Here is a 23,616-nt window from a genome sequence, read left to right as displayed (position 1 = left end):
ATAAATGCGAGGTGATGCATTTTGGAAGGTCGAATTTGAAAGCTGAGTACAGGATTAAGGATAGGATTCTTGGCAGTGTGGAGGAACAGAGGGATCTTGGTGTGCAGATACATAGATCCCTTAAAATGGCCACCCAAGTGGACAGGGTTGTTAAGAAGGCATATGGTGTTTTGGCTTTCATTAACAGGGGGATTGAGTTTAAGAGTCCTGAGATCTTGTTGCAGCTCTATAAATCTTTGGTTAGGCCGCACTTGGAATACTGCGTCCAGTTCTGGGCGCCCTATTATAGGAAAGATGTGGATGCTTTGCAGAGGGTTCAGAGGAGGTTTACCAGGATGCTGCCTGGACTGGAGGGCTTATCTTATGAAGAGAGGTTGACTGAGCTCGGTCTCTTTTCATTGGAGAAAAGGAGGAGGAGAGGGGACCTAATTGAGGTATACAAGATAATGAGAGGCATAGATAGAGTTGATAGCCAGAGACTATTTCCCAGGGCAGAAATGGCTAGCACGAGGGGTCATAGTTTTAAGCTGGTTGGTGGAAAGTATAGAGGGGATGTCAGAGGCAGGTTCTTTACGCAGAGAGTTGAGAGAGCATGGAATGCGTTGCCAGCAGCAGTTGTGGAAGCAAGGTCATTGGGGTCAATTAAGAGACTGCTGGATATGTATATGGTCACAGAAATTTGAGGGTGCATACATGAGGATCAATGGTCGGCACAACATTGTGGGCTGAAGGGCCTGTTCTGTGCTGTACTGTTCTATGTTCTATGTTCTATGTTCTACATATGCACACAGGCTGCTTCAGAATCTGAAGAGTCACAAATTGCACTGATCTTAGTGTACAACAAACAACGCATTTCTAACCTTATGATAGAGGGAAGGTCAATGATGGCAGCTGAAGATGGTTGATCCTGAGGAAGTCCTGGAGTGGAGATGACGGACCTCAAACAGCTGCAATCTGTATGTGTCCCAATGGCTACAACCACTGGAGAATTCTTCTCCCCTCCTCTTCCACCCGCACCCCCCCCCCCCACCCCACCAATCAGCAACCCCCAATTTAGTGATCACAACAAGGACTTCTGTCTTTTTAAGGGTTGTTAATCTTCACCTACAGAGAACTAGGCCACATCATTAAATATAGTTAAGGCTGAGTTAATACAGATTTTTGACTTTAAAGGGAATCAAGCATTACAACACAGGTCTCAAGGGCCTCATTGTGACCTGTGAACCAGCAACTGTAGGTTTCAACTCCCAATCAAGGAACAGAAACTGCATTCATAACATGGTCAAACAGATGAATTGTGACCTGTTCCTGGGGGAAGAAAGAGCTTTGGAAACAAATATAAGCATGTTTGCCTGTGCCTTTAAATGTGGAAAGCTCAATTATAAGCATTGGTGGCTGATCTCATTCAATGGCAGTTCTGTGGTCCAAAGGCCTATATACACATATTTCACACATTCTTCACCACCATTCCCACCAATCTCTTTTTTCCATCTTCAAGTCCCATTCAAAACTCAGGATCTATTAAATGTAGTCCTCAAAAATGGCTGCTTCATCAGTAACTATTGCTGCTCAAATTATCATAGTGAAGCAAAGCCAATGCACATATATATTCCTTGCAAAATAATCTGCAGTTTATAACTCCTGCTACCAATATACTAGTCTCTGAGTTGGAGAGGTGGATATCCATGGGGAGTGTGACAGTTCAGAGATTTCTTCAGAAAATTGCTGGCAATATTACATGTTCAGAGTGCTGGGAAATGTCCTATAAAGACACAGCAGTGCGTCAGAATATAAACTGTAAGATGCTGAACAAAGAATTATTCAGGAAGCAGTGCTTTGAGAAGTGTTGGATCCAAGTTTTACAATATTAAATTACAAGAATAAAACCTGTTAATTCAACACAATTTAATAATCATTACACATCAAGTTTTTTCTTAACCAAAACCTCCTAACGGACCAGCATTAAATGGCTCCTTTCACAAACCACGTGCAGAGGATTAAAAATGTGAGATTTTTAAAGCACATTTATGTTCTGTACTTCTTTATCCCACACAGTTTCTAAAATTATTTATCCAATTATGTAAGTGTATCATTCCCTACATTCAAAGAATATAATTGCATGATATTCCTTGAACCTCTGATTGTGGAGATATTTTAAAAATCGACCTGTTCAGACATGTTATTGGAGCAGTTGGGACTTGAATCTCGGCCTCCTGGCTCAAAGATGGAGAGACTGCTCTTCACCACAAGAGTCCTTGGAGGTTCACGGTATTGGTGCACCTGGTCTCATAACAGATTGCTGTAAATTGAGCCTGAGAGCCCTCTTCTTCCTTCCTGTCTTCCCTCTCTCATGTTCACAACCTTCACAATTAAGATCAGTTTGTCTTTTACAGTACTTTGACAGTAGCTGGGGTGAAGGAAAGAAACACAGTAGGAGCACATAATTCCTTTCCATCCACCACAATCTGCCCCGTCCAACTTCCAACACTTAATTGATAAACAACAAAGTCTTGGATATTGATCAGAAACAGAAAAGGAAATCACAGATCTCAGGGTCACCGGGTATCTGATTGTTTTAGCTTTCTTCTGGCCATTTTGGTGGTGGTCTTTAGGATTAGTAGTTCAGTCTGAACTCTCAACACTGATAGCGAGTTTGAGAAGATTTGTAGCTCAGGTTGAGGTTCTGGATGTTAGTTTGCTCGCTGAGCTGGAAGGTTAGTTTTCAGACGTTTCGTCACCATTCCAGGTAACATCATCAGTGAGCCTCCGAAGCACTGGTGTTATATCCCGCTTTCTATTTATCTGTTTAGGTTTCCTTGGGTTGTTGATGTCATTTCCTGCGTTGGTGATGTCATATCCTGTTCTTTTTCTCAGAGGATGATCAAAACTTCTACATTCTGTGAGGAGTACAACATTTGGTTCTTTAATATCATTTGGGTCCAAGAACAGCAGTAATAGAGTATGAACTGGTTGGGTGCCTCAGGGGAGGACAGTGCCTTGTTGATTTTAAGTTATTTCCAGCCTAAAACCCATAAAGAACCACAAGTATGATTCACGTGCCCCCACAAGCAGAACATGTGAAATAGCTTACTCATAACTGCAGACATACTGTACTTTCATAATCAAAAGCGATAACATCCTTGTACATCAGAGAACTCTCCCCAGTAATCAGCAGGAGTAATGTAATTTCTGTTCATAACTACACAGGCGTGTTTTTCTTAAAACCAAAAAGCTGATGATCTGTCGAGAAACAAAATGTAGCTGCTCATCATTCTCAAATGCTTGGCTCCAGAGTTTTGAGCTATCAACAGAAAACTGAAACTTCTCTTTTATCCAAACAAAGCAGCTGAGCAGCAGCAGAGAGGTTTCCATTGTTGAACGACAGGACTCTGCTTCGATCAACAATGTTATCCAAATCTAGGTCCCTCCACTCAAAACAGCAATTTGAAATACACAAACACTCCCTACTTCTCAAAGAGTTCTTCATTTATTTGCTTTAAAATTATCTGGTGGCAACTGGTATCACTTATGGCATCACACTCAAATTAATTATTCGTTCAGTGCAAAAGAAAGTTAAAATAAACTATTCGAAGTACACAGAACCTGAAAATCACCATCAACCGAAGTAAACCTGAAAACGTGACAAAAAAAATCTGCAGCACAAGGGGCAATCATCAGGGTGGCTCAGTGACTAGCACTGAGGCCTCACAGTACCAGGGATCTGGGTTCAATTCCATCATCTGGCAACTGTGTGGAGTTTGCACATTGTCCCTGCATCTGTGTGGGTTTCCTCCGGGTTCTCGAGTTTCCTCCAACAGTCAAAAGATGTGCAATTAGGTGGAGTGGTAATGCTAAAATGCCCAAAGTGTCCAGAAATGTGTAGGTTAGGTGGATTAGCCATGGGAAATGAAGGGTTACAGATATAGGGTAGTGGGGTGGGCCTGGGAGGGCTGCTTTTCAGAGGGTTGGTGTGATTCAAAGGGGTAAAATGGCCTGTTTCCACACTGTAGGAATTCTATCACAAGATGGCTCATTTACAGCTTCACAGAATTCAATGCTTGCTCTTTACTCTGACATGGTTTCCTATTGTTGCAGGCCAAATGAAGAGCAGATTCAATGCAAGTTGGTTTTCCTGACGTGCCAACGCCTGAGGAACTAACATGCACTATGAGAACACTTCCTGCTTGCGCTGCATTACCAGCTCACAACGGAGGATCAGAACGGCAGTCAGCCTCTAATGAATGTTCTCAGGTTCTGTGCAAACTCCATCATGGAGATCACAGTGGCACAGTTAGGTCTTTTTCATTGCAAGCAGTCTCTGATCAGTAAGCTGGGTAGCTGGTTTGTGATGCATGGAGTCAAACAGCACAGAAACAGATCTTGCAATCCAACTCATCCGGACCCAGATCTTGCAATCCAACTCATCCGGACCCACCACACATCCCAATCTGACCTGGTGCCATTTACCTGCATCTGGCCCATATCCTACAAAACTCTTCCTATTCATATACCCATCTAAATATCTTTAAATGTTATAATTGTACCAGGTTCCACCACTTCCCCTGGCAGTTCATTCCAATAAGCACACTACCCATGACATTAAAATGTTTCCCCTTAAGTCCATTTTAAATCTTTTCCCTCTCACCTTAAACCTATGCCCTCTAATTATGGACTTCCCCCAAACCTAGGGGAAGGCCATTCATCTTATCTAAGCCCGTCATGACTTTATAAACCCCTAAGGTCACCCCTCAGCCTCCTACTCTAAAGGAAAAATAGTCCCAGCCTATCCTTATAAATCAAACTCTCCAATCCTGGTAGCATACTTGTAAATCTTTTTGTATCCTTTCCAGTTTAATAACATTTCTTCTCAAGGTCAAAATTTAAAAAGTGGGAAAACCCATAAGCAGAACACCAATGACTGCAGGGAGCAGCAACAGCCTCTAGTGCAAAATGCTGAACGCCAGGTTTTCTTCCACAGTAGTATAATATGATTCATTTCACAAAACCATTCGTGTAAAATCAATTGGGAAATAGCAAGATATTTTTAAAAAAGGCAACACTCAACTCACATTCCTTATGATGTGTAAAAATGAACCTCAAAATACTTTCTGCCCAGAAGTCTGGAAAAAGCGTACTTGCAACACTAATTTCCTGGCCACATGATCTTGAATGTTCTCTGCAAACTGACCACACTGTAACCTGGGCCTCCCAGAACAGTAGTTGATAGATGCAGCACCCACAGGCCTAGTAACAAACAGCCAATTTACACCAAACTGAAGGAACTGGAATGTAAAGAAAATATCCACTGTCTTTTAATGGTAAAGACAAGGAATATCAAGGCTCTACTTGCCCTCAAAGTATGATGCTCATGTACTGATTGTGTTCTTGGCCAATACAGGAAGGGACAGATAACAACCAGAACCCTGGATGATTCTTTATAATTTGTCTAAAACTGAACATCCCTAAAAAAAACACGGGCAGAAAATTACTGTTTTGGCAATTCATCAAATTATTTATTATTGGAAAGGACAGAAATTTTGTCGGTCCTCACAGTGAGAAACTTCAGCCAAATAGCTCCTCACACACCTTCACGCCAGAAGGTAAGGGATCTGAGGAAAAACAATGCTACTCCAGCTAAGATCAACTGGCTCATCAGAAACCATAGTTAGGTTGTTACCTTCTAGTCTGTGTATGTCAATACAGCATCCATGATAAACATGATGCCAGGCAAATTCACCCCTAAAGACAAAACAGAGTTGGTAAGAAGTTACCTGTCCAATTAGACTGGATCTCCCCCATGTTTGAGCGCTAGCAGAGAAGACACTGAAGTCAGCACAGCAGGTTAGGGTTGCAGAAGGTACCTTTTTTGGGGTTGCCAGGGGTTTCCGACGGCAGAGGGGGCAAGATAGAGGCTGCAGTGCAGGGGGAGGGTATTCCAAAGATGTGGGGGAGCCATTGCTCATCAAAACATCAGGGAACCAACCATTCCATGCTTGCAATGACCATACTAGCCTAAGGCAGAAAGCTATCAACAACTAAAACTAAAGCCTCTGCAACAAAAGAAGTGACTGACAATACCATAAAATCTCTAATAGTAGTTAGCAAAGAACCGAAGTGACGATAACTGACCACCGACAACCTCTGTTTAACTTTCTACATAGATGCAACAGTCAAGAAGGCACAACAACGCCTCTTTTTCCTCAGGTGGCTCATGAAATTTGGCATGTCTGTAACATCCCTCACCAACTCCTACCGACGCATCATTGAAAGCATTCCAGGTATATAACGGCCTGGTGTGGCAACTGCTCTGCCCAGAACCGTAAGAAACTACAGAAAGTGGTGTGCACAGCCCAGGCCATCACGGAAGTCAACTTTCCATCCACGGACTCTATTTACACAGCTCACTGCCGTTGAAAGGCTGCCAACTCATTGCACTTCGGTAATGATCTCCTACAGTTTCTCGCGTCAGTCAAAAGATATGGAAACCTGAACATGCGCATTCCAAATTCAGAAACAGTTTCTTCCTGGCTATTATCAGGCTGATGAATGGAATCTCTAGCCTCAAATAATGCTGGTCTTGATAATATTGATTGCACCTAGCGCACATTCTGCATGCCTCTAACACTTTTTGGTCTGCACATCTTTGATCAATATGACCTGCCTGTACTACCCTTAAAAAAAGCTTCTCACTCTACTTCAGTACACATGGTAATAAATCAATCAAGAACCTCAACTATTCCATAACACTTGGGTCAATTTGTTTTCCAACACTTGCACTGAATCCACTTTTACAGCATCTCAATGATTAAAAGATTGATTTGCGCACTGTAAATCTATATAAAATAGAATATAGAAAAGTACATTACAGCAATCAGCACTTCAGCACACCATATCGGTGCTGGCCATGATGCTATTCCAAATTAATCCCACGTGCCTGCACATGGTCTATATCTCTCTCTTCTGTGCCTGTTCAAGTGCGTCTAAATACTTCAAACTTTACCACCATATCGGCTTCTCATGGTAGTGTGATCCAAGAACCTGCAACCCTGTGCAAAAAAACTTGCCCTGCACATCTCCTTTAAAACAAGGAAGTATCTTTCAGCAACTGTAATAGCATAGCATCACATCCAACTGCCACTGCACAAGACTGGAAGCTATCAAATATCATTCTTTGCATGACTGCGAGGTAAGGCAAGACTGTAGGAGACAAGACTGAGGGTGGACATGATTCAGGTATGTATTATTACGAGGGACACAAACAGCGTGAATAAAGCACAGTTATTCCCCTTTGTTGACAGTTCAATCACAAGAGGGTGCGGGGCTGGAGATTCAGAGAGGATTTGGGAGAAAGTTTTATCACTCAGCAGATGGCAAAAATCTGAAATGTACTGCCTGGGAAGTTAGGAGAGGTAGAAACCTTATAACCTTTAGAGGATGAGAGATAATGGGAACTGCAGATGCTGGAGATTCCAAGATAATAAAATGTGAGGCTGGATGAACACAGCAGGCCAAGCAGCATCTCAGGAGCACAAAAGCTGACGTTTCGGGCCTGGGCCCTTCATCAGAGAGGGGGATGGGGGGAGGGAACTGGAATAAATAGGGAGAGAGGGGGAGGCAGACCGAAGATGGAGAGTAAAGAAGATAGGTGGAGAGGGTGTAGGTGTGGAGGTAGGGAGGGGATAGGTCAGTCCAGGGAAGACGGACAGGTCAAGGAGGTGGGATGAGGTTAGTAGGTAGCTGGGGGTGCGGCTTGGGGTGGGAGGAAGGGATGGGTGAGAGGAAGAACCGGTTAGGGAGGCAGAGACAGGTTGGACTGGTTTTGGGATGGGGGGGGGTGGGGGGGGGGGGGGGAGAAGAGCTGGGCTGGTTGTGTGGTGCAGTGGGGGGAGGGGATGAACTGGGCTGGTTTAGGGATGCAGTAGGGGAAGGGGAGATTTTGAAACTGGTGAAGTCCACATTGATACCATATGGCTGCAGGGTTCCCAGGCGGAATATGAGTTGCTGTTCCTGCAACCTTCGGGTGGCATCATTGTGGCACTGCAGGAGGCCCATGATGGACATGTCATCAAGAGAATGGGAGGGGGAGTGGAAATGGTTTGCGACTGGGAGGTGCAGTTGTTTGTTGCGAACTGAGCGCAGGTGTTCTGCAAAGCGGTCCCCAAGCCTCCGCTTGGTTTCCCCAATGTAGAGGAAGCCGCACCGGGTACAGTGGATGCAGTATACCACATTGGCAGATGTGCAGGTGAACCTCTGCTTAATGTGGAATGTCATCTTGGGGCCTGGGATGGGGGTGAGGGAGGAGGTGTGGGGACAAGTGTAGCATTTCCTGCGGTTGCAGGGGAAGGTGCCGGGTGTGGTGGGGTTGGAGGGCAGCGTGGAGCGAACAAGGGAGTCACGGAGAGAGTGGTCTCTCCGGAAAGCAGACAGGGGAGGGGATGGAAAAATGTCTTGGGTGGTGGGGTCGGATTGTAAATGGCGGAAGTGTCGGAGGATAATGCGTTGTATCCGGAGGTTGGTAGGGTGGTGTGTGAGAACGAGGGGGATCCTCTTGGGGCGGTTGTGGCGGGGGCGGGGTGTGAGGGATGTGTCGCGGGAAATGCGGGAGACGCGGTCAAGGGCGTTCTTTAGAGGATATTTGGATGAGTACTTCAAATATTATAACATTCAAGGATATGGGACACGTGCAGGAAATTGGGATTAGCGAACCTTTAGGGATAGTCATTGTCAGTGCTGACTTGATGGGCTGATGGCCTTATCTGCACTGCGTGACTCCATGGTTCATCCACATAGTAAGCTCCATACAATGCAAGTTTTAAGTGGACAAGCATTTAAAAAAAAGAAGAGAAAAAATCAAGCCCATCTTCAATTGTGTATGAATCTATTTGTTAAATGTCACCTGGCTCAGTTGATAGAAAGCCTCGTTTGAATCAAACTGGAGCACCAAACGCAGATTCATGGCACAGTACTAAAGGAGCTGGAGGGACCATTAACTGAATTTGAAACTCCATTTGTCTGCACAAGTCGCACAAAATGCCCTGAGAATTGATGACAACTGTGTGTCCTGAGTAACATCTACTTCGAAGGTCATCTAAATATTTTTTGCCTTGTTGTCTGGGAACCTTGACTTGTATAAATTGGGTGCTGTTTTGCCCACAATATAAAGGAATGCGCTTCAAAATGTAATGCATTTTAAAGTCCTCAATAATAGCTTCACGGCACCACCAGATGCTACAAATTAAGCAAACTGTTTAATTCCTTAAATGAATTTGGAGATGGTTTATTCAGTAAATCATTTTTAATTACTTGTGTTTTTTGAAAAGACAGACCGAATTCAGATTTTTCTGGCTTCAGTCAAAATTGCAAGAGGAAAGCAAGAAGCTGGCTGAGATAGCATCTAGTGAGTGTTTCCATGTTTTGTCATGGCAAGATTTGCCTATTCTAGTTGGAGCAGATGCTTTGTCATCTATCATCATCAAATATGGTCTGAAGGAAAGCCTAAACCTAATGGTGCAATTTCCAACTTTAATTTTAAGGGTTATTTTAAAAGTAAATTTTAAGGTATTGTCTGATAGCATGATGATATCAGGAAACAGTTTGTCACACAAAGCAAATCCAGGAGACTCTTCCTGAAAAAGTTGAGAGGTTAAGTGGGAGGAGAGAAGAGTAACGGTCAACTGAGACTTTTTGGGCTAAGGTATTAGGACATATGGAAGCAAGGCAGATAAATGGAATTAAGATACAGGCCAACCATGGTCAAACACCAAACACTTGTAGAACTAGCCTGAGGGACTAAACGTGTCGTTTACACAACAGTACACAACAAACCTGCTAAGTGGAGATAGTAAGAACTGCCGATGCTGGGGTCAGAGATGACACTGTGTAACTGGAGGAACACAGCAGGTCAGGCAACATCAGGGGAGCAAAAAAAAGCTGACGTTTCGGTTTGGATCCTTCTTCAGAAAATGCCAATGCAGTAAGGTAGCTTGAGGCAAGCCCGGTCACTACCATTGTAAAGGCGGTCATTGTTTAGTCACCCTGATGAGACGATAGTCTAACGGGTTAGGTTTGACTGAGTGAATACCTCTTACAGCCTGGGAGCAAGATTAAGCCACAATAGGATTTTTCTTCAATGAGGTTAGTGTTTTCCTTATCTCAACAGGAAGGGAGTCAGCAGACACTGTGGCCTCCTTTTGAGTTATAATTATTCTACAAATATAAATTAATATGCTATTCAGATGTTCAGTACATTATCATGTCAGTCTTATTTTAAGACAGAAGGGATTGGAGAAAGAGGAAAGGTATTAGACCACAAGACATAGGGGCAGATGTAGGCCATTCGGCACATTCAGGTTTGTTCCAACCATTCAATGAGATCACGGCTGATTTGATAATTCTCAACTCCACTTTCCTGCCTTTTCTCAATAAGCCTTGATTCCCATACTGATTAGAAATCTGTGTATCTCAGCCTCGAGTATACCTAAAGACGCAGCCTCACAGAATTCGAAAGATTCACACCTCTCAGAAAAACTCCCCATCAGTGCCACACTTGGGAGACACTATTTTGGTTAACCCTCACCTGTGCCACAAGGAGAAAATAACCTTTCTGCATCCACCCTATTAAGCACACTAAGAATTTTCTGTGTTTCGATAAGGCCACTTTTCATTCATCTAAATTCCAAAGAGTACAGGCCCTACTCAACCCATCCTCAAAAGACTTCTTTCATCTTCAATCCACCCACAATGCCTGTCCCCAAGACGGCAGACAATCAACAATGAAACCTTCAACATCTTGAAACTGACTCAGAAAAGTATGACACCATCCCCCAATTACCCAGAGGATAATATTTTCTGAGCAGGAAGCAACTGCTCAAAATAGCAAGATAAGGATCTGTAAAAGGACCACACACACCAATCTCTGACTTAGCAATCTATTGTACAGTTTGAGGACTGTAAGTGCCACAATGTATCATGGCTGGGTCTTCAACGTATGTTTCCACCTACCAAACTCAGCACATTTTAGTCCGTTAAAACAAACAGTTCATTACAGACATTTACATTTGATCAACGTCTGTGGATACTTTACCTGGAAAACACTAATATATATCAATTATAACCGTGTTGTCCGGCTTCTAAAGCTTCAAACCAAACTCATCAGGATGGCAATGATTAAGTCAAACACTTACTTGCATGAAGTCAAATTCCAGTGTTTCAAGTGCGTGAGTTTTAGGCATTTTCTACACATCTTGGACTCAATGAAGTGTGTTTTCAATTTTTAGTTGAAAATATTTCTTTTTATTTGCTTGATTGAATCTGAATTTGTAGGATTAAAAAAAGGGACCTCCATCCCTTAAACATTGATGGATGTGCTGAATATACAGTCAGATATTGTTAAAAAGTTAGCCAAATTAACGTATGGCATGAATGTGCTGCTAATACGAAGTCAGGTCAGTAGAACAAGAGTAGACAGAAGTGAATTCACCCTGCACTTGCAACATTTAGCAATTTGAAGAACTGCAGCAACTGTAATCCTGTGAAGGCAAGAATATGTTCAAAGAAAGACTTATGTTTATATGTCATCTTTCATGACCTCAACGTACTGAAGGGTTTTAGAGGCAAAGTGCTTTTGTAAAGTGTAGCCACTTTATGATGTAGGCCAACATGCAGGTAACTCCCACAAAGTGAAAATCATCAGTCTACTCTTCTGATGTTAAATGAAGGAGAAATAATGATCAGGACACCATGGACGCCCTCTTCTTCGAAGCAGAGCCACAGTGAGGCTTAAAGGCACAATCTTGTACCTCAAGCACAAATGTTCCCCACCAAGACACAACTGACAATACAGTCAGTTCTAAATCATGCCAGTGATTAATGTCATCAATTTTATATGACACAAGATATGCATTAATTTTCACCCAAAATGTCAAGAAGTGACCAGTACCTGCTTCTCAGGATGATGGTGGCAGTTGGCAGGAGGGGGTTCCATATGTGCAGCTGCTGTCACCTACATAACCACTGCTGTCACATAGTGCTGGCACGCTATCCAAATGGAGAAGCTGAGCAACAAAGCAATCATGTTTCCTCCTGGCTTCAAACCCTATGGCACTTCCAGGAACTGGGACATGGGACAGGAACTCTGGCCAACATAGGCTTTAACTATCTGGCAGGAAGGAGAAGAGGATGTTGCCTTTACAAAATAATCCCCCAGAAACCCAAAACAAACAGAAAAGTGCAGAACATGACCCCCCACCCCGGAATGCAGGGTTAACACTACATCCCAGCCTGCAGAGCGACAGCAGACAAGTTTGCCTGAATGCTTTAAATCAACGGCATTGCACATTTAATGAAAAATGTTTTGTTCAAATAAACTGTGTACAGATGCACAATAAAACACTGAACTAAAATTGTAGATCAACAATCAAAATATGGGAATAGCAGGCAGATTCACCCCCAAAATCATCTGTAAACTCAGAATCTCGACCAATGGGAGAAAAGTCACATCTATAAATGGGATGGACAGAAATGGTGAGGAGCTGCTAGTCCAATCACAGGAGGTTCACTCCTGGGTTTATTGCTGATTGGGTCACTCAGAATGAAAAGGTGTCAAGCCAGTCAGCGCCAGCAATGAACGAGTCACTGAAAGAGGACCTTTCCCCGGGAGCTAAGTTCTGAGTGAGGTGAAGCAGGGCCACCAATGGCCAGCTTGCGAGGCCTTTTGCCTAGGCCAAAAGGGAGTTATTAAAAAAGAAAAACCCTTTTGTGCCCTGGTATAGGTCAACCTTTGCCTACATTATAAAAAGCCATATATGAAGCAGTTGGGTAATAAAGAGCTGCCCTCCATCATAAGTTAATTCATTTGTTTACATAAATTTGTTCTTTTGAACAACATGTGTGTCTGCAGTGGATATTTTATTTTAATTTATTCCAAGTATAACCAAAAAAAGGCTCCTTCTTGTCCCTGTTACAGTCTTTTAGAAACTTTCCAAATTCTCTCAAAAAATCTGCCTTTTTTACTTTCTTACACACCCCAATATTCGCCTCAAATGACGAAACATTACCTCAGACACATTGCAAGCAAAATAGTTCCACAAATAATCATTTTGATCAGATTAGAAAGGAGGTCATTTGTTTTAAAACACACGTGGATTACATGTGGTGGAAACCAACAATCAAAACTTAATCTCACAAGTTCATTTTTAGTAACAGTTATAGTTTGGCCACCAGTGAATTGTCCTACACTTCTCAAACATCACATTAAAAAATAAATTACTTAGTCATTATCATATTGCTATTGTGTGGCTTACTCTGTTCAAACCAATTGCCACATTTCCTACAATACAACTATGACAATACTTCAAATGGACTTTGTTGATTGTAACATGTTTTCAGGTGTCTGGAGGTGCTATATGAATCAAAACTCCTTGTGTACAACTGAAGACAGTTGAACAAGAAAAAAAATCCACAAATCAATTTAAAGAGATATAACGGAAATTGCTCCTAAATTAATATGAATCAGAGCAGACGGCACTGCATTGTGCACTGATGGTCTAGGTCAAGCTGGAACCAAAAGCTACAACTAGCTTATGATACTACTTGCTTTTATATATACACAGCTTTTAATGCAAGCAAGTGTCCCAAGGCTCAACGTGACACTGAGTCAGATAAGATTTGAGGACAAGTGGCCAAAAGCTTGGTCGCAGAGGTAGGTTTTAAGTAGCACCTGAAAGCAGGAGAAAAAACTCGAGAGGTTTGAGGAGGATATTCTGTTTTGTGCAGTTGAAGCAATGAAGGCACAGCTGCCAATTATGGAGCAATTAAAGCCAGATTTCATTCTGCAGCCATTTGCCTTGTAAAAAACACTTCAGCCCAAAAATATATTCTCAGCAGCAAAGGAGCAGCATGGCTCTAAATGTGTACCATGCCCTACTAGTTTCTTCAGCAATTAAATCCACTACACACTGGCAAGTCATGGTCTTTCCTATTTAATCAATAGGAAACCACAATCCAGTTCATCTCAGTCTCCAGTTATTCTGCCACTAAGAACTATCTCACCTCCATTCACATACTCCCAGACTGAAACTGACAACTCCATGTTATTGGACACAAACAAGAACACTTGTTTTCAATTATTTTCATACAGCGGCAACGAAAACACACAGGCAGCTGTCCTACTCTGGAAGTTGTGAAACTGCCTGCCAGTCAATGGGTTTTAGGCATCTGAGCAGTCAGACAATGACAGCGAAACATTAGCTCAATGTTGTTACACTACACATTGCCACAGATTTGCTGACCTCATGAAGAATGAAACCAATAATCTGGCAGTGCAGCCACTTTCCAAAAACTGGGTGACTGAGGAAGCTATCCAAACTCTTTAAATCCAGTGGAGTATAAAGTGTTCACAGAGGCACAAAAATTTATGCATTCTTCACATGTTCCATTAAAAGATAGATTTGAATTTCCAAAGTGTCTTTCACAGCCTCAAGAGATGCCACTTTTGAAGTGCAGTCACTGCTGGAATGTAGAAAACACTGCATGCAATTTCCAGAAAGGGATCTCCCACAAAACAACCTTGCCATAATGAGCAACTAATCCGTTCCTTTCAGTGATGCTGGTTAAGGGACAGAGATAACTCCCATACATTCTTCAAAATATTCACCTGAGGGGGGTAGAGGGCCTCAAAGTAACCTCTAATCTGAGTAAGAGGAATTCTGACACAGCAGTGTTCCCTTGGTACTGTACTGCTGTATCAGACTAGGTTTTTGGGCTGAAGTTCCTGGAACAGAACTTGAATCCTCAACATTCAGAGGCAAACAGGCTCCCCACTGAGCCGAAATGGAATGAAATCCACCTTTCTTTCCTCCAGCAGCCAGGTATAGATGTCAAGTCAGGTGAAAGGGGTAATGGTCCAAGTTTAGAAGATCGCAGGAGAGGGTAAAGGGGAACATGTGACCTTCAGGTAGGGTGTAATCCTTCAGCAGGCACAGGGGATAAACAAACGAGGTTGATCTCTCCAGCTCAACAGCAACATTCAAAGCTAAAGCTGCTGAGGTACCCACTTAACGTAGACTTTTCCAGGTGGGGGTAAAGCAGCAATGGAGGCAATTAATTGGCTAATCAACAACCTCCTAGTATTGTCTCTTCGCCCCCAAAAAATTCACACAGTTGCGGGCTGATTGAGCTAACCAGGTGAGTGTAAAATCTAAGCAGGATCATTCTTTTCAGGTGCGAGATAGAGGAAATCAAAAATAATTAATATTTCTAAATTAGAAAAGTATCTCAAGGCAACTCCACATTACAGAGGCAAATCTATGCCCAGCCAAAAGATGTGATGTGATTTCACATTTGGTTAAAAGAAATGGTTTTAAGGCAGATATATTCACGTAATGTGGCAGTGACTTCCAAGTTGTTAGTCCGGCACTACAACATTGTGTCTCAGAGCTTTAGGTCTACCTAAAACAGCCCTAAACAATTACCGGATAGGCACATTGCCCCTACACCCCTGCAGCAGTGTTTCATTCAAATTTTGTTTAATTACTGTTCCCTTGCATGACTACATCCAAAAGCAGTCATTCCACAAGCATGAAAGTGCCACCAACATGAATACACATTTCAAATCAGTGGGTTTGTATTCCAGAAACGCAGGTTTATGCGCTGGGGATATGGGTTCTGACCCTATCCTGGTAGCTAGTGGAATTGAAATTCAAGTAATAAATCTAGAATTAAAAAGTTGGTATCAGTAATAGTGATCACAGAACTACCAGCAACTGGCATAAAGAACCATCTGATTTAATAATATCCTTGACAAAGGAAATCTGCTATCATGGTAAGATGTAGGAGCAGAAGACAGCTACTTGGCCCATCAAGTCTGCTCCAACATCTGGTAAAATCATGGCTGATCTGATAATCCTCAATTTCACTTTCCTAGCTTTTCCTTATAACCCCTGCTGTTTAAAAATCTGCATATCTCCACCTGGAATAAGCTTAACAACCCAGCCATTACAGCCCTCTGAGGTAAAGATTTCAACCTCCTGAGACAGAAAATTGCTTCTTGTCTCTGTCTTAAAATGGGCAATCCCTCACTCTGGGACTATGCTCTCTGGTCCTAGATTCTCACACAAAGGGAAGCAATCTCTCCACATCTACCCTATCAAGTGCTCTAAGAATCCTGGATGTTTCAATCAGGCCACCTCTCACTTATTCTAAACTCCAACTTGTAAAGCCCATCGACACAGCCTCTCCTCAAGACAATCCCTCTACGTCTGGGATCAGTCCAGTGAAACTTCTCTGGACTGCCTCTGACGTCAGTACTTTTTTTTAAAAAGCATAAGGGAACCAACATAGTTCACTGCATTCCAAATGAAGTCCAGGTAGAGTCATGTAGAGTTTTGCAAAGCCTCTGGTCCAACCTACAAATGCCAGCAATACTCAGACAGAAGAATCATAGAATTCCTACAGTGCAGCTAGAGAAAATATGCCCCATCAAGTCTGTACCATCCCTCCAAAGAGCATCCCACCCAGATCTATTGCCATAACACAACATTTACCATGGTTAACCGATCTAACCTGCACACCTTTTGACTACGGGAAGAAACCAAACACCTGCCAGAAACCTACACAAACATAGGGAGAATGTGCAAACTCCACACAGACATAACAGAATCAAGTAAAGTCAGCATGGATTAATAAAGGAGAAATCATGCATGACAAATTTATTACAGTTCTTTAAGAAAGTAGCAAGTGAGATAGATAGATAAAAGATGACCTAGTAGATGAAATATATTTATATTTCCAAAAAAGTGTTCAAAAAGCTACCACACGCAAGGCTACTTAAAAAACATTACAGGCTATAATGTTTTTTACGAAGGTCTGTAGCTTGGGCTGCAGTTAGAGTTGTTAGTTGGTTTGCCGAGTTGACTGGTTTTCATGCAAACATTTCTCTTCCCTCCCAGGTGACATTGTCAGTGTTATGTAGCCTCTGTTGAAGCGCTGTTGTTCTGTCCCACTCTGAATTTACATGGTCCGGTCTGTAATGGTGGGCAGTCTTGCTTCCAGATTTCTACCACAGCGGTATGTGGATGGGGTCTATTGTAACATGTTTGTTAATTGCATCGGTGGTTGAAAAGCAGGCTTCCAGGATTTCTAGTGCTTTTCTTTGTTTCACTTGTCCTAGTACTATAACTGTGTCCGAGCTGAGCTGTGTCAAGACTCTGTTTAAACTAGCAATAACTCAGTGCAACACCCCGGAGCTGCACACAAACAAAGAAGAATGCCTAAAGAGACTTTGCAAACAATGGACAACCTAGCAGTTCTGCTGATGCCTGGCTAACAAACAACAGCCCCAACACACTGGCCAACCTGCCCTATGTTAGAAACACATCAGAACTGACTACATGTCTCCCATAACCTCTTGAAATAAGGACAGCACACAAACCAACAACCACACCTCGTCAGTTACTCTCAAAGACGAAAGACCCCACGTCCACAACGAGCAGGACAAATGTGATTATACAAAGTACCATGTAGCAAACGTGAGAAACACCCGAAATAGACCCATCTACATACCATTACGATACAAAACCGGAAACAAGGCTGCCCACCATGACAGGCCAGATATAAATTCAGAGCGGAACAGAAAAACAGCGCTTCAACGGAGGATATACAGCACTGACCATGTCACCTATAAGGGAGACTAAACGATTGCATGAAACCCAGTCAACTTGGTGAGCCAACGACCAACTCCAAAATAACAGCCTAGGACAGAAGGTAATGTTGGGATAAAGGGGATACATTCAGGAGGATAGCTTGTTGAGTGCCACAGGGATCAGTGCGGGGGCCACAATTATTTACAAAATATATCAATGATGGAAGCGAAATACTATTTTTGAGTTTTTGGACGACACAAAAGTCAGCAGGAAGGCAAGTACTGACAACTAGCAAACATGACAAGGAGTCGAAAGGAAGATACAGACAGGTTCAACGTGTGGGCAAAAACTTGACAGATGGGACATAACACAGGAAAATGCGAGGTTATGCACTTTGACAGGAAGAATAGAAGAGATGAATATTATTTAATTGGGGAATACTGCAGAAAGCTGCAGTGCAGAAGAATATGAATGGCCTCATAAGTGATTCTCAAAAAGTCACAAAAAGTTCAGCAGGTAATAGGGAACGCAAATAGATCAGACTTTATTTCAGAAAGGAGTGAGTATAAAAGTAGAGAGGCTTTGCTAAAACTAGACAAGGCACTAGTCAGGCCACACCTGGAATACCGTGAACAGTTTTGTCCCATTATCTAAAGAAAGATATATTGGCATTGGAGACAGTCCAGGGAAGATTCAGTAGACTAATTCTTGGTATGGATAGTTTTCCCTGTAAGGAGAGATTGAGCAGCTTAGGTCTGTGCACATTGGAGTTTAGTAGAATGAGAGGAGACCTTTATTAAATAATCAAGGTAGATGTGAGCAAATGTAGAATCAGAGGACAAAATTTCAGCATAAAGGCTCTCCCATGTAAGATACTGACGAGAGGCATAACGTGGTGTGATGCTGGAGAAACACAGCAGGCCAGGCAGTATCAGAGAAGGAAAGCTGACGTTTCAGGTCTGGACCCTTCTTCAGAAATGGAGGAGGGTAAGGGGGCTCTGAAGTAAATAGAGAGCGCGGTGCGGTGATAGGAGGTGGACAGTAGTGCAAATAGGTGGGAGAGAAGATGGACAGGTCAAGGCGGCAGGGATGAAGCTAGTAAAGGTGAGTGTAGGCAGGAAGTGGGATGGGGGTTGGTCAGTGAGGTAGGAGTGGCAGATAGGTGGGAGAGAAGATGGAGTTGTGAAGGAGGCGGGGATGAGGGGGGGGGTTGAGCTGGTCTTGGGATGACATCAGGCATGGGGAGATTTTGAAGCTTGTAAAGTCCACACAGAGAACATTCAATGGGTTCAAGGTGGAATATGAGGTGCTGTTCCTCCAGTTTTCAGGTGGCATCATTGTGACACGAGAGGAGGCCCAGGGTGGACATGTCATACAGGCCATGGGAGGGGAGTTGAAGTGGTTTGCAACTGGGAGGTGTTGTCATTTGTTGCGAACCGAGACCCCGCCCTCATCCCCATCTCCTTGATCTGTCCGTCTTCTCTCCCACCTACCCGCTCCACCCACCTCACTGACCAACCCCCATCCCAATTTCTGACCTCCACTCACCTTTACTAGCTTCATCCCTGCCTCCTTGACCTATCCATCTTCTCTCCCACCAATCTGCTCCACTGTCCATCTTCTATCACCGCGCCCCCACCTCTATTAATTTCAGATGCCCCTTCCTCTCACCCATTTCTGAAGAAGGATCCAGACCTGAAACATCCACTTTCCTGCTCCTCTGATGCTGCCTAGCCTGCTGTGTTCCTCCAGCTCCACACTGTGTTATCTCAAACTCCAGCATCAGCTATTCCTACTATCACAGATGAGGGGGGAACTTTTTCCCCCAGAGAGCAGTGAATCTGTCACATTCTTTATTGCAGTGGACTGTTGAGACTGGACCATTAAGTATGTTCATGGCAGCTACAGACATTTTAATCAGTAAAGGAATCAAGGGTTATGGTGATAAGGCAGAAAAGTGCAGTTGGGATTATTAGATCAGCCAAGATCTCATTAATGGTGTTACAGACTCAACGGGCAGAATGCCCTAATTCCACAGTTGTCTTTTCGATTCCCAAGGAATACCAAGTGTTACATTTCACAACGAATTCCTAAGATCACCAAATAAAATTACTACTTACTGGGCAGGAAGTTAACATTTTTAAAAGAAAAATGAAATAATTAGCAATTTCCACTGAAACCATATACAAAAGCTTCTAGCATAGAATCAATTAATTTTCCGACAAAGTATTGTAAAAATGAAACTTAGCAAAATCATTGAGTCAGGGACTTTAGCTAGACTAAAAAGGAAGGACTAAATCAACTCTTGAGACTGACAGTAGCATTACAGTACTTCAAAGCAGTCAAGTTTCTTTCATGCAGCAGACTAACGAGCAGCATTTTTCCGTGTCACTGAGCATCACAAGCTTTCTGTTAATTAGAAGCTTAGTCAGGAGTTTTCAGCCAGACTTTGGATCAACAGTTTTCCAGCAATATCACATTCCCAAGCTAGAGGCAAATAAATAAACTGACAGGATGAACATTACATCTTCACCATTTTCCTGGACCCCTGTAAGTTTTTATAGTGCAAAGGGCAACTACATTTGCTGAACATGGTGGGAACTGCCTCCATCTAGTCCCAAAAGAAACATTTGGTTGGCAGCGTCTGAGAGGGTGAACACTGGCAGGTTACTCAACCACAGGACCTATCGCAACTCGATTTGATCCTGATCTTGTTTTATCGATTACTGATACTCATCAGGGATTGACAGGCTGGGACTCCAGCTGAAAGAACTGTCGACTATGTTCACTAACGTTAATACTGTACTGTCTCCCAACTGCCTCGACCTTACTCCATCTACTCCTCATTTGTTGCAGCCTTGGAGTCAAGACGAAGAAAAAAAAACTTGTATTTATACTGCACATTCAACAATAACAATTTATGAATACAGGGCATCTATCAATCACAAGATGTTCCAAGGTGTTTCACTGGGCCCTTCTGGAACAAATTCCAACACCAAGCCATCTAAGACAACATTACAATAAATGCCCAAAAGTTTGATGAAAAGGATAAATTTTAAGGAGTGTTTTAAAGAAAATATATAAAAGGAGCCAAAGAGGTGTAAGAAGGGAATACCATATCTTAGGTCCTTGGCAGTTGAAGGCTCAGCCACCAGTGGAACAAGATGATTGAGACAGTGGAGTTAGATGGTCACAAAGTTGGAGCACTGCATGCTGGATGAGATGAGAGTTGAGTCCACGGTGGGACTTAAAGCCAAGGATGAAAATTTTAACATTTTCCACGATCCAATCTAGGTCAACATAAACTCCGCCAAATCATCAAGTCCACCTCAGTGCAAGTCCTGCAACTCACTGTAGCAACGCAGACTGAAAATATGTAAATACACACCGCACTGTAACCAATTCTCCCACCCATTCTATAATGTGATTACAATCACAAACAATGTGAAACTGACTTCCATATATTTGTCTTAATAATGAGTTGTATGGTATTCTAAGTTCACACAGTTTTAGAAATGTGCAGCATGTTTCAATTAATAACTTAAATATACATAACAAATGCAAATCTGTTTCAGCAAGCATGAGTACAAGGAGCTTGTTGCAATCTTCTCACCAGTACTCACAGCTGTATCCTCAGCTGATAATATACCAATCCTAATTTTAACACTTCCATTCATCCCCCGTCACTCAATATGAACTGCCAGTCCTGGATTTGAAAGTCCAGCAGAATTCAATGGATTCCAATGATTTCTAACAGCACAAGATAGAAAAACTTGTCATCCATGGAACAGATAACATGCTTTTTAAAAGTACCTTGAAAGATGCCATATATCCCAGAGGCAACATTTTCATGCAGAAGGCGATGTGTGTATGCAATGAACTGCCAGACAAAGGGGCAGGCTGGTACAATTACAACACTTAAAAGGCATCTGAATGAGTATATAAGTAGAAAGGATTTGGAGGGATATAGGCCAAATGCCTGTAAATGGGACTAGATCAGTTTAGGATACCAGGTCAATGTGGAAGAGTTCAGCCAAAGGGTCTGTTTCCATGCTGTACCTCTCTACGAGTATATAGCTACTGTATTTCTCTCCCGCCCCACAGATCAAGATGGCAAATCATGGTCATCCAGAGTTGCAGGATTAGTCCCCAAATAATTGTTTGGAACCTCTCCCCCACTTCATCCACACCTGCCTCCTCCAGCACAGTTAGGCAGAGGAAGGGATTTGATTTTGATCCTGACCTTGACCTTAACCTTGTCGTTGTGAATTTCTAAAAAGTGACCATTTCACACATTTGTCACTTCACCAATGATGCCCAGTATTTTGGAGAGAGCTCCAACTGCAAGAAACCATTTCAGGAAAGACCAAGCAACGGTTCTGGAACTTTTCTTCGTATGTGGTTTAGTATCACATGACGCCATATGCTTACATATTGACTAGCACTCAGGTAACAGGAGCAAACAGGAAGAAATTTGTTAATCTACAGGTCTCCATTATCAAATATTAAGATATTTCACAGTAACTACACAGTGCCTATTTTGAACAAGCCAGTGTTGGCAAGATATCAATTATTTTAAAAGAAATGCCTCATGACATATTCAAGCTCTACTGATTTTAAAAGGGTGCAAAATGAATTCTGTACGAAATGCTCTTTCAACGTATCAACGTCAGTTCACTCCTAAACCTCCATGGTCTACCACTTAAACTGTGCTCGGAAATGATAAGTTTACTACAAAGAAATGGCAATTTCTCCAAATGTACTGTTTTCCCTTCTCAAGTACAAAACTTCTGCTCCTCAACCTGGAGGCATCTCTTGAAATTAAGATCCATTTATCTTTGGGATGTGACTAACGCACCCAACCGGTGAGAAACTGCTCGCTTGACACCGCCTCAGAACAAAAGCTTGCTGGAAGTAAATGGCAGCTTTTTCGTAAGGACACCCACGATAACAGAATCAACTGGACTGTACAATAAGCCTTGAGATTCTGTGGAGATTTTGAAAAAAAAAATCTGTCGCTTAGTGAATTTTTCCCCCTCAACTTGCATTCAGAAAAATAAGGGTGGGGGGGGGGGAAGAACGTTAGAATTAAAATAAATCCGACCTTCAGAAAAGAGAAATGCCTGCACGGGAAGAAAAAGACGATTTTTTTTTAAAGTTTGAAGGACGGGAGTGAAAGAATTGTCATTAAATCAGGGTGAACGCCGCATTGGGAAGCTGCCTGGAAAGGAGCGGGAGCTGGGGGGAGGAATCACCCCTTCGCCCTGGTGTCGGTACGCGAGCCCGGTGCCCCGATAGGCCGCGGCTGCCGTGGTAACGGTGGGCCTACCCCGGGAAAAGGTGGGGGTGGGGGATGTGGAAACAGCCGCCCGATTCACCACCGACACAGATATGGGGGGGGGGGGGGGGGGAGAATCAGTATCGTCTCCCCCCGGTTCCCCACCTTAAAAACAAAGCGCACTACATTATCCGGTCTGAGCTGTTTCCTGACCTGCTCCTCCTCGGCCGTCAGCTCCGCCGCCATCCTCACTCCGTTCTCCGCCCAGGCCCGGCTGCGCTCCGCTCTCACTGCAACCGCCTGCCGCTGCTACCCCCGGCTTCTGGACGAACTCTCCGCCCCCATCCTTCCTTCCTTCCCTCCCTCAGCCAAACAATGGCTGAGCTCTGCTCACAGGTTCATCCTCCACGGCCCCGCCCTGCCCGCCAACCGTGGCGCAGTGGTCATGTCACTGGGCTGGTGACCGGGCGACCCGGGTTCAAATCCCGGACCTTCCCTCTTCCCCCCGCCTTGTAATTCTATCCTGTCTCAATATCTTCAGTTGGGTGCCCAAATCTCCCCGGTATCCGTTGCCTTCAAACAAAACCCTAACCAAGTGCAGTAAGGGGGAAAAAAAAATCATACAAGACATAGTAGGAACTGCAGATGCTGGAGAATCTTTAGAGAACAAGGTGTAGAGCTGGATGAACACAGCAGGCC

General features: G+C 43.1%; 1 protein-coding gene across 1 annotated transcript in view; it reads right to left on the bottom strand.

The window, feature by feature from the left end:
- ptpn9a (protein tyrosine phosphatase non-receptor type 9a) overlaps positions 1–23,233 on the bottom strand; it is a 169,706-nt gene extending 146,473 nt beyond the window's left edge. Inside the window, exon 1 of the mRNA XM_059640095.1 lies at positions 23,131–23,233. Coding sequence (XP_059496078.1) covers positions 23,131–23,163 — 33 coding nt within the window. The 5' untranslated portion in view covers positions 23,164–23,233. The remainder of the gene's footprint in view (positions 1–23,130) is intronic.
- Positions 23,234–23,616: the final 383 nt, after the last annotated feature.

This window comes from Stegostoma tigrinum, chromosome 36 (genome assembly GCF_030684315.1).
Source record: "Stegostoma tigrinum isolate sSteTig4 chromosome 36, sSteTig4.hap1, whole genome shotgun sequence".
Classification (NCBI taxonomy): Eukaryota; Metazoa; Chordata; class Chondrichthyes; order Orectolobiformes; family Stegostomatidae; genus Stegostoma; species Stegostoma tigrinum.
This window is presented reverse-complemented; position numbering and strand designations above follow the sequence as displayed.